Below are 12,029 nucleotides of genomic sequence, written 5' to 3'. Positions count from 1 at the left end.
AATAATGTCGTCGAAATCAAGAAACTGGGAACCAAGAGTTCGGGTACAGGCGTGTGTGGGACACATTCGGGGAGGCAGCGTAGCCAAGCAATTGGGGTGTTCCATGGAAGCCCACAGCCTTGAAGTCCGAAGAGGAAGGACGGAAAGGCAGAAGCTCAAGCGGAAATTGAAAGCGACAAGAAACACAATGCAAAAAATCAATGCCAAAGAAGACGAAATGCCAAGTTGCAGAGTCAATTCAAGAAAACGGTGGAAAACGCTGGCTTACGAGTTGGGTGCCCACCAGGAGAATATCCTATAACACCGAGGTTCCACGGCAAATGAAAAGTTGCTGAAAGCCGTCCAATGAGATCCAGCAGCGGCTACAATCACACAATGGCGATTGTTCATGGAAGCTCCACAGCCTGTCACACCGTATGCCACCACCGATGGAGCACAATAGCTGGGGGACAAGGGAGCAGAGATCACAAAATCAGGGCACAAGAAAAAAAAAAAAAAATGCAAAAAATGCAAAAATAAAAAGAATGGATATGGAGGTCTCAGGGTGAGCTGAGCCCTGGAGTATGGCTGCGAAACAAGCCCAGACGCCGCCGCCACCTAGCAGCAACGACAAAAGCAACGATAAGCGCATGTTCAGTGACTTTAAGGCCCCGAAACAAACAAAAGGCAGTACCAGTGGAATTGACAAAAGGCAGCAAAATGGAAAACGGCAGCAAAAATGAAAACCACAATGCTCTTTGATGTGCACGGCCGCCTCAATGGTCGTTTCTGAGACACACCCATGCGGCACCCGCCAGCTCGGCAATCGTACTTTTGATTCTGACTGCAAATCGCTCTCCGCTTCAACTTTTTGTTTTGCAATCTCTGCAATCCTTTCTCTGCAAATCGCTCCGGAAAAAAAAAAAAAAAGGCTCCTCGCCATGGGGCCTGCCCAATCGGGCCCGCTGCCTTCCTGTTTTGTTCCGATCCAGTGGCTGCGAATACGATCGTCAGCCTAGCCACCTTCGCTGGCAGATGCAAACCGCAACCGCAATTGAAGATTTGCCCATGTCGTTCGATCAGCCCCAAGCGCTAGCCACCAGCCCGTAGCGAGGAGAAGTTCCTGGCGATCCTTGGAGATGGGGTAGGTTGTTGTTTAGATTTTGAGATTTGATGGAGATTTGGAGATTGGAGATCTGGTGGTACGGCGCGGGTGCCCTAGGGCGGACTGTTTTTAATCGCATCTCTTTGGGAGCTCTTTGGGGCCTGGCTGCACCGTCGAAAAGCCTCTGATCTTCGATACACGGGCTTCCACGGCTTCGACGGCGTCGAGATCGGAGCGCCGATTGTGGACGGAGCATGTGGTGGAGGACGGTGCTTTTGTGATTTTGGCACCGTGTCGGCTGTGCAATGCTGTGGTGGTGGACCGGTATTGATCTGTCGCAGGCGAGGAACACTTTTTTCACGGTTGTTAAATTAAGAGGGCGCCAGAAACTATAAACGGTTTTGCAACCGAAAAGAACCCAAAAAGATGAACAGTTATTTTTTAGCTGATATCTCTAAAATAGAGTAAAAAAATTATATCTCTATGGAAACAACCTCCAAAAGATCTTATAGTTCTCCATTTCAAGAGACCCTCAGGTCAGTTTGCCGCGGGCGGAACGGTTGCAAAGGAACCCACACAGATGGGATAATAAACCTTTTTTTTTTCTTAGGGATGTCTGGCTGAAATCTCTCTATTAGAGTACGAATTTACCCACCAGGACTCTGATTTGTCGAAGATTGGATAGGATTTCCGCCCCCAGAACATGGAGACACCGAGCCTTCCCTTACCGGATCTTTAAACCTAAACACATCAATTCTACCCATGCATTGATCGAAATCGACTATCCCTTGGACTCGAAGCCACGAGAGAAGAATCAGAATGGAAGATTCCCTTTCCCACTTCAAAGAATTTGATTGCCCTGAAGCTCCGAGTAGGGACAGTTATTTTTTTAACTCTATTTCAGAGATATCAGTTAAAAACTATATCTCCATAGAAACAACCTCCAATATAGATCTTATGATTCTCATGTTCAAGAGACCCTCAGGTTCGTGTCCCGAACGTCTCGCCGTGTTTATCGACCCATCGGACAAATCTGTCTGACAACCTTCTACTGAGGTATCAGAAGGGGAAGTTATTTTTTGATTAACTTATGTTTAAGTTTTTAGACAAAAAATAATGCAATGACATTTCGGGAATCAATGCCCGATTCAAAAATCAGTGCCCGATTGCAAAAACCCATTTTGCTGTACTACGACACCGCCTCGGCAATACACGGTGGACCAGGGCTGTTTACACCGCCAATTGCCCTACGCCTCGGGGCCTCGCTACAACTTGACGTAAATGGTCATTACAAGAGTTTCAGAAGGCGACTTGAAAAGGCGACTTAAAAGTGCCCAAGCCTAGAAAATGGCCCTCATTGTGCCAAACAGTAAACAACACGGTGGGTCAAAACAGACCAGCCCAAGCCAAACAGCCCAAGCCGACGGAGATCTAGCCAATTGGCCAAAGCAGGCGAAAGCAGGCGATCTAGTCAACAAACAAGTGGCGTAGAATTGATCATATGTTATGGATCATAGTGGGTAGGGCATGGACCAGACTGATTCGCAGATCGACCAAACATGCCGGGCCCATGCCGCCCATGCTATACTGATTCCACAACACATGCCCTCGCCACTCTCAAAATAGAAAAATGCAAAAACGTAAAATACAAAAACAGAATAATAGCCAAAAGAGAAAAATGCAAAATCGTAAAATTGCCAAAACGTAACGCCTCACCCAATCCATCGTACGGACGGCTACAGGGGCCACCCACCACTCGCGAAAACTCGCCCCACGGCCCAAGCCCTGATCTAGATCGCCTCGTAAAAAAACCGCCGGCCATCGAGCCACAAACCCAGCGTTTCCTAGCACTTCCCGCCGCCGTCCACTAAAGCCTTTTGGCGCCCTCCCACGCCTCGTTTTGTGCCCAGTTTTCCACCTCTTGCGTGGTGGATTCTTGCGTGTTCGCGGTTTGCAGCCATTCAAGAAATTCTTCGCCGAGGCCGCGAACTGATTAGCGAGGTATTATGGAAATTGGCGAGCGAATGGATGGCCATTGATAGACAGAATGGGCCTTAGTCCATTGCCAGAAAACAAACAAAAGCATTCTTTTCAATTGAATATATCCAATGATATCCAACCAATTCCCCCCGCTTTTGTCTTTTTTACCCCTGGCTGCACTGATTTTGGCGTCTTTTTCCCGATCCATCAAATACCTTCCACAAAACCTTTGCCCAGGCTGGGCGGCAGATTTGTCCGCGATAATGGTTTGGCCCTGGCATTTAAAAAATCGTTCCTTGGCCCGCACGCGCGTTGAATCTTCAATGGTGAGGCGCGGAACACGAAAATGCAAAAAACGTTTGACCGTGACGCAGACGACATTTTTTGCTGACCAGGGGCTGCAAAACCCTAATTAATTCAGTTTTGGGAAATTCAATGCACATTGTATGCCGTGGTTACGTCCTTGTAGCCCGTGCTGCTTATGTATACCGATGTGTGTTGGTTCATGGTATACCGCGTAGGCGACAGGCTTAGAAGCACGGTTGGCCAGGCCGGGCCATCCCAGAGATCCAGCCCACAGTGCGCTAGGCGTAGTTCAATGGGGGTCAGCAAGCCTTTGCAATTAGCAAAAATGAATTTGAATGAAAAAAATAACGACATCAGCAGGATTCGAACCTGCGCGGGCAGAGCCCAATGCATAACCCGAAAAGTTCGAGTGCATCGCCTTAACCACTCGGCCACAATGCCATATACAAGTTTTTGAGTTCTACGGGGAATATATATGGGGCAGATTTAGCGGAACTCAAGAAGTGCAATTTTTGGCATTTTGGGTATTTGGTTTGACTGGTGGTGATCAGCTTGCCCGGCGGAGAGCCCGCCAGCTCCAAAATTGAGCGAGATACGAATTTTTCAAGATTTTGGTCAATCCAAGGAAGCCCGATCCCCCAAGTCCAGACCCAAATGGCACCTCTGAAGCTGTATACGGCAACAGTAAACAATCAAGACCCAGCCAAACGAAGCTGGCTCCATTCGGCACCAGATTGACGCTTTTGACTTTCGAAAATCAAACCTTGCACTATAAGCTCCAATTCACCGATAACAGCCCAATCATCAACACTACCAGCCTTCCCTTAGAAGCTATTTTCCAAAGCTTAACCTCTGAAAAACCCTCCAAAGCCAGTCCCAGAGGATATCGCATCCTATCCCATCAGGGTCCAAGGCTTATCATCAAGCCAACGGCAAACTGAGTTTCAGCTTCTCTTCCCGAAATGTGGCCTTGGCTGCCGTTTTTGAAAAGAAGAAAAATACAGCCATTACGAAAATGTCGGTCGGGAGGTTATGGCGGACCCGTGGGCAAATTAGCCTCTCTACTTTTAGCGTTTGACTAGCCAAGTACAGCGGCAGCTTTTCAAATAGGAAAGCCCAACGGAGGGCCGAAAATAGAGCGTTAGGGGGCTAAAAGAAGCACAAACATTCGGGCCAGATCGGGCGTGGTGGTTATGGAAAACATGGCAATCATCAAGAGTCAGAGCAAGGTTGGATGGAAAAGGTACAAGGCACAGAGTTCAAAACGGACTTTCTTCGGTTCTCGAACCCGACGGTTCGGCCGAGTTCTTGGCCATCGGCAGCAACAAAAGCAGAAGGCACCGAAGCTGAAAAGCAGCAAAGAAGTGGGTCCAAACCAGCACATGAGAATTTCAAAAATAGCGAGAGTCAATTTAGGCTTTGCAAGACATGTAGGGACTTTTGTCCAGGCACCGGGGAACATTAGGGGAGCCACGGAATAGAGTTTGGAATAGGGAGCCACGGTTAGGAGAAAATTACGGTTCTGCAAAGGCTAGTCATGATTTGTAATGGATAGTGGAAAATTGGCACCCTGGACGAACCAGCAACGAAGGGCCCCCCCTTTCCTTAGTCAAACCACTTTCTAAAAATACTCGCCTGGCTCGTTTAGAGCCCTCTAAAAATGTCTACACCCTATCGTTGCTGCCAACCCTGATGGCCCGGGGTACTGGGGTCCGAGAAACCGAGTGGCATGATAGTAGCGGTCGGGAAGCGGAGTTCCACGTTCTAAGCCTGGACACATTTAGCAACGAGAAGACTGTTTTTGTAACGATCCAAGCAACAAGCAAAGATAACCAGTAATGTATCTCGCAGACAATAGTTCTGTGGAGCGGTTATTGAGCGGTTAAACCCGGAGCACGCACATTAGAGCGAATGTTGATAAGGAATGGGAGCATTTGCAAAATGGTCAAATCAACAATTTGATAATCGCTTTCTGTTTGTTTTGATCAACTTCCAGATCTTGACAGCTTCGGGTATTGTCTTCGGGGGTTGCCAAGGTTTCGCAGCCAATGGGCGGAAAAAGCGTGTGAACGGAATGAGCTCAATTCAGCCTTGCTCCATCTCAACAGAGCACAAGATCGTGCAACCAAGCCCCTATACGCTGCCCGGCTGTTTACGAGATCAGCGAGAAAAAACATCAAGTTGAAAAAACCAAAAAAGAATGCCGAAGATCACAATTGCAAAAGCCCTCCAAAGCCCTGGGGCTCGATACGTGAAGATTTCAAGAATTGGCGTTTGCAAACGGGCAAAATAATACAATTGTTTTTGCTTTGAGAATTCTACGCTTGAGGCTGTAAGGCCTCCAGGCTCGGCAGGGGCTTATTCTGGTTGCGGGTGCAAATGGCTATTTTTGCAGCTGTCTCGATCTGATGGATGCCAGGCCACTGTTTTCATTTCGCACCGTGCCTGCCTTGGCATTTGGCAACGGATTTGCAGCCAGCAGGCACGGCCAGCAAGCGGCACCGTAGTCTGCGCCACTATATAATAATTCAAATTAAATCTAAATACTAGTACAAAACCTAGGCCAATTCGGCACATTCTGTTCCATCTGATAGGCCAAGATGTGCAATATTCACGGGAACTAGGCACCCCTGCCCAAAGCCCCATGTCGCAGCCTCTGCAGGGTGACACGCAGCAAACCGGTCACCTACACTACAATGCGCCTGCACACAGTACCCCTGCAGCCCGCACGGCCCACAGCTTGCATGCTGCAAACGCGATCACCCACACACACTCCATCCGAATAGCTGCAAAACCGGCCATCCCACTAACTTCTCCCTCCATTATATAAACCCTCCTCCTGCCCCCTTCCTAGTGGCTTTTTTTCTATCTCATCAAAACACATCCATTCGCTTTATCATGAAGTTTTCTTCGCTCATCTCCGCAGCTGCCCTCACTTCGGCCGCTATCGCTCAAGAGGTTTCCTGCCGTGTCAATGGCCAGGAGGTTGCCCAGGTTGACTTGGACACTGGTAACTGTCCTTTCAGCATCCCAAGCGAGCTTCCTGTCACCTTCAGATTCGACGCTGAGGACGACTACGAGGTTGACGCCTACTACGTCCAGGCTGACCAGAAGTACTGGAACGACATTGAGAACGCCGGTAGAACCGTTGAGGTTCCTGCCAGAGAGTTGTACGGTAAGGGAACCACCGACTTGTACCACGTCCACGCTGAGGAGTCTCCATCCTCCAACTCCACCGCCGCCTTGAGAAGAAGATTCAACGCCCAGATCTTGCAGGCCAGAGACGAGAAGGACGACCTTATTGCCTCTATCAAGAACCAGGACGGTGAGGCTTCCTCTGTCACTGTTGAGGTTGTCGATGTTAACGCCCCAACCACCACCCCAGCTCCATCTGAGTCCACTGCCACCGAGACCAACACCCACACTACCATCATCACCGTCACCTCTTGCGAGGACAACGAGTGCCACGAGACCACCGCCTCTGCCACCTGGGGTCCAACCACTACCACTGTTGACGGTACCACCACTGTCTACACTACCTGGTGCCCTGTTGTCACTGAGACTAACACCCACACCACCATTGTGACTGTGACCCACTGTGAGGACGACAAGTGCCACGAGACCACTGCTCCTGCCACTTGGGGCCCAACCACCACCACCGTTGCCGGCGAGAAGACTGTCTACACCACCTGGTGCCCAGTCGAGACCCAGACCCACACCACCGTTGTCACCGTTACTCACTGTGAGGACGACAAGTGTGAGGAGACTACTGCTCCAGCCACCTGGGGTCCAACCACCACCACTGTCGCTGGTGAGAAGACTGTTTACACTACCTGGTGCCCAGTTGAGACTGCTCCAGGTGAGACCCCAGCTGAGCCAGCCCCAACCACCAAGGCCGGTGAGACCACCCCAGCTCCAGAGCAGCCAGCTCCAACTGACCAGGCTCCAGCTCCAGCTCCTACTGACGAGGCTCCAGGTGCTCCAGCTCCTTCCGAGGAGGCTCCAGCTCCAGCCCCAACTGACGAGGCTCCAGGTGCCCCAGCTCCTTCTGGTGAGGCCCCAGCTCCAGGTGCCCCAGCTCCAACTGACGAGGCTCCTGCTCCAGGTCAATCCACCGTGGCTGGTCCATCTACTTTGGTGTCTACTCCTGGTGGCGTTGCTCCAACCGAGTCTGCCATCTCCACCTACGAGGGTGCTGGTGCCGCTGTCAAGGGCTCTTTGCTCGCTTTGGCTGCCATCCCTCTTGCTTACGTTTTGTAAGTAGGTTGACGATTTCTCATTTCTTTTGCATCAACGCTGACAAGCGTTTGTCGGTGAAACATGCCCTTTTCCAGGCTTCACTTTTTATTACGGTTTTCACACATTTTTTCCCCTTTGCCTTTTGAGCAGGTTAGCTCATTTACTTTCGGCGAAACTGAACCCCAAAATTCATACGGAACATTTAATTTCCCCCTTCTAATACACCAATCGGAAAACTTTCCTCGTAGTCGTATCGGTACGCTTGCTGCCGTTTGCAGCCACCAGGGCTCCCAACATGTGCGCGATTTTCTGCACCAGCACTGCAGCAATGGTCTGAGTGGGAGGTCGGTGTCGTGTGAGACTCATAAACATACCCACGAGGCTCGGCTTTTCTTGTCCATAGCCAGTGGTTGAGAAATACGCGGATGTTTGAGCGTCTTGGTTTCGGCGTTTTTGTAGAAGCAGTCCGGCTAAAATGACCTCAAACTCCGAACCCATGCAACAATGCAAGCAAGTCCGTTGAGGCCCATTGTTCAGTGGACATTGGCGGTTAGGCATAATAAGGCGAGGTAGAAATGGCCTGATGGTGAGGTTTGGCACTTTTCAACAATCACGAAAAATGGCGTCTTATCGAGATGCTTTGGGATGCACGATAACGAAAAGAAAATAAACAGATGCCGAAGAAAAGCGGTGACAATGGGAATTTGGGGTGTGTTTTTGGGGTGTGGAATTGGGGGAGTGTTTCTTGGGTTTATGCGCTATCGGAGTTGCACGGTGAGGATTTCTGAACCAATAATTAGATCATCATCAAGGCAAAAACGAACAATTACCTCACAATAAATTCAGCCTTCAATAGACGATCGACCCATTATTCGGCTAGAATTGACCCCTTGTGGCTCGCTGGGTGGGGACTAAACAATCGAAAACTAGCCTGTAGGACATTGTGAGGACATATGATCCAGAGAATGATCGGTAGATCAATGTACGCAATTTAGAGCTGCTTTAGATTTTTCAGTACCCCTCGGCCCTTAGTGAATGGGAGTACCGAAACTCGGAGATATTGAAAAGCTGGTGTGGCTTTGCTGTGAAGGAGCGACACTCTTAATTGTATATCTCACAATGATACCGTTTTCGTGCCGTGGATGGAGGAGGTGAATTCCAGCGATCTGCTAATGGGCATTATTAAATACTTTATAGTGGACACCTCCTTTTAGTGGACGGTTTCGGCAGGCTATGGACCCTGCAATAAGCGGCTGAGACACACGCAGACCTCATGGCAGCGATCGCCATTCCCGACTCGTAATTTGTTTTTAGATTTTCATTTAAAATTAGATTGAGTTTTGGGGAGGTTGAAGGTGTTGCACCATTGGGAATTCTGTTGGTTCTGTGATATTTAAGGCACTTTGATGTCTGGCACATTTCGATGTCTAGCAATTGAGTAGCTTAAAAGTCATTTATTGGAAGCTAATATCCACTAGGTGACAGCTGTTTCATGAGAGGACGATAGACCGATCTGAGCCGCCGTCGCTTGGCCCATTCTTGTCCACATTCGTCTCAATCCTCGACGCTTTTGGAGAATGATGCTAATATTAGAAATGCTTAATTTAACTCAAAACGCTGCTAAAACGTTCAGACAGCCTGGACCTTCGATTAACACGTCAATGGGTCCTTTTTCACCAGATTTTCTGGACTGGGTGCAAGGGACCGGCACACAAGCCGGTTTTGAGACAAATGGCTGCAATTAAGGTGTTTGATATCCTGTCAGTACTGCACACAACCGTTTGAGAATGGTGAAGCCGCCGGTATTTTTTGCAGCCATTAAATTCTCATATCCCATTGGGAGGTTGATGTTTCAAAATGAAGATTTGAAACCACCGCCCAGAGAAGTATAAGTAGGCCTTGATTTTCTTGGACTTTCATCCCAAGAACCATGCTTCCTCTCACACTTCTTCTAACCTTGGCTGCCGCCGAGTACATCACTGAAACCAATGTTAGAACGCACATCACCACCTTGACATCATGTGCTAACAATGGTTGCAACAAAGGCGAATCTCCTGAAGAAGTTCAAACCCTTACCAGTACTTTGGTTGACTGGGAGACCACCACCTGGTGTCCAGAGTCTGAGACTACTGAGCAAGGCATCCCTGAGACTTCTGTTGAGGTACCACCTATGGAACCACCCATTGAAACCCAACCTGATACTCCTCCTGAAGCAACAACTGACTGTGACACTACACCCAACGAGCCACCAGTTGAAACTGCCACTGAGCCATGTGAGGGTTGTGAAACTCCTGACACATACACTGAAACCACCTCGTGTGAGACGCCACTTGAGACGCCAGAGACTGAGACTACTCCTTGCGAGACTATCGAGACACCTATTGAGACTGTTGACACTGAAACATTTTCAATCGAGACACCCGTTGAGACTGGTGGTACCACTTCGTGCGAGACTGAGACTTTTGAGACCGAGACTTTCGAAACTGGCACCACTTCATGTGATACCGAGACCTTCGAAACTGGCACCACCTCTTGTGAAACCGAGACTTTCGAAACCGAGACCACTTCTTGTGACACCTTCAGCGAGCCTGATGTGACGCCTTTCGATGAGACATCTACTGGAGAGACATTCTCTGAGGGCACTACCATCTCAAGCAGTTTCAGCACTGGAATCACTTCTGAAACAACCGAGGAGACCACCTCCGAGTTTACTTCTGAGACCATTCTGACTTTTGAAACTTCCGAGTCGAGTTCTACTGAGACCGAAGTCACATCCTCCATCGAGATTCCTTCATCTTATGGTATTCCAGAGACTTCTTCAGCTCCAGAGGTTTCCACATCTGAGTCTTCTTCCGAGTCTTCTACAACTGAGTCCTCGACTTCAGAGTCTTCCACTTCTGAGTCCTCGACTACTGAATCATCCTCAACTGAGTCTTCTTCAACTGAATCGTCTTCAACTGAGTCGTCTTCAACCGAATCTTTTACAACTGAGACATCTTCCACCGAGTCCTCAACCTCAGAGTCTTCTACAAACCCTGGTACATCTTCTGCACCAGAGACTTCGTCGGAGCAGACATCCTCCAATCCTGAAACATCATCCGAATCAACCACTTCTTCGTCGACCTCAACTTCAGTGCAGCCAGTTCCATCGACTTCAACGGTGCCTCCAGTGACGATCACCCTGACCATCCCATGCAAAAAGTGTGAAGGCGGAATCACTGTTTCAACGTTCACCAGCACGGTCCCTCCTCCAGAACCTAACACTGTCGTTACCACTGAAACCGAGTCTTGTCTGACCGATGTTCCAGAAACTGAAACCACTCCTGAAACCACGCCTGAAACTACACCAAAATCATCGAAGCCTCTGACTTCCACCGAGAGTACCCCAGCTGAATCGAAGCCAACTCCCGAAGAGTCCACTCCGGTCGAATCGCAACCAGTTCCTGAAGAGTCTACTCCTGTTGAGACCACTCCAGCTGAAACCACTCCAGCTGAAACCACCCCAAAGCTGAAGACAACATCCAACACCACTCCAAAGGCGTCCACACCAAAGGCTTCTACTCCAGCTGAACCAACTTCTGAGACGACCTCTTCCACCAAGCCTGACACCTCAACGAAGCCCAAGGAGACCCCAGCCGAGTCTACCCCAGTGGAATCCCAGCCAGCCGAGTCAACTCCAGAAAAGCCAAAGACCCCTGGTACAACTTCTGAAACACCCGCTGAGACAACACCTGCCGAGACATCTCCAGAGGAGCCTACCCCAGAAACCCCAGAGACTCCAGCTGAAACAACCCCACAAGAAACTACGCCAGCTGAAACCACTCCACAAGAAACAACCCCAGCTGAAACTACTCCCAACAACGAAACTCCAGAAAAGCCACAATCTGAAACTCCAGAGACAAACACCCCAGACGAACCAACCACATCCTTGACCACCAGCATCACACTGACCCACTACGTTCCCAACGAGACTGGCCATGAAACCGGCAAGACTGAAACTGAAACTAGACACAGTGAAACCGGCCATTCTGGAACCCACCACTCTGAAACTGGCAATACCGAGAAACCAAACACCTCCACCTACTCTGAGCCTCAGCCTGATGCTACTGAAACACCCACTACCCAGAAACCATCTTCGTTGAAGGGAGAGGAGACTACCGACTCGTTCACCCCATCTACATTGACTAGTGCTCCAGCTCCTAGCTGCACTGGAGAAGACTGTTGCACTGGAGAAGACTGTAACACTACAGTTTCTGTTCAAACTTCAATCACCCACTCAGAAGGTCCAAGCATTTCTTCATGGGAAGGTGCTGCCTCTGGAAAATCCATTTCCTTGATGGCCGTTGCCGCCTGGGTTTTCCTTCTTTAACTTTAATTCCTGATTGTGCATTCGTTTTATAATCAGTGTTCGCTTTTCGTT

At 49.2% G+C, this 12,029-nt stretch overlaps 2 protein-coding genes and 1 non-coding gene across 3 annotated transcripts; 2 read left to right on the top strand and 1 right to left on the bottom strand.

Moving 5' to 3' along the window:
- Window positions 1-3,718: 3,718 nt before the first annotated feature.
- On the bottom strand, window positions 3,719-3,811 carry C7M61_000058. The gene has a single exon. It is a non-coding gene; the product is annotated as a tRNA-Ser (tRNA).
- Window positions 3,812-6,268: 2,457 nt separating this feature from the next.
- Window positions 6,269-7,630, top strand: C7M61_000057 (uncharacterized protein; the record flags this gene model as incomplete). The annotated part of the gene is made up of 1 exon (XM_024855520.1): window positions 6,269-7,630. The coding sequence occupies one exon, from the start codon at window positions 6,269-6,271 to the stop codon at window positions 7,628-7,630; it is 1,362 nt and encodes a 453-aa protein (XP_024715119.1).
- Window positions 7,631-9,539: 1,909 nt separating this feature from the next.
- Window positions 9,540-11,978, top strand: C7M61_000056 (uncharacterized protein; the record flags this gene model as incomplete). The annotated part of the gene is made up of 1 exon (XM_024855519.1): window positions 9,540-11,978. The coding sequence occupies one exon, from the start codon at window positions 9,540-9,542 to the stop codon at window positions 11,976-11,978; it is 2,439 nt and encodes an 812-aa protein (XP_024715118.1).
- Window positions 11,979-12,029: the final 51 nt, after the last annotated feature.

The sequence above is a fragment of the Candidozyma pseudohaemuli genome (genome assembly GCF_003013735.1).
Source record: "Candidozyma pseudohaemuli strain B12108 chromosome Unknown scaffold00001, whole genome shotgun sequence".
Lineage (NCBI taxonomy): Eukaryota > Fungi > Ascomycota > Pichiomycetes > Serinales > Metschnikowiaceae > Candidozyma > Candidozyma pseudohaemuli.
This window is presented reverse-complemented; position numbering and strand designations above follow the sequence as displayed.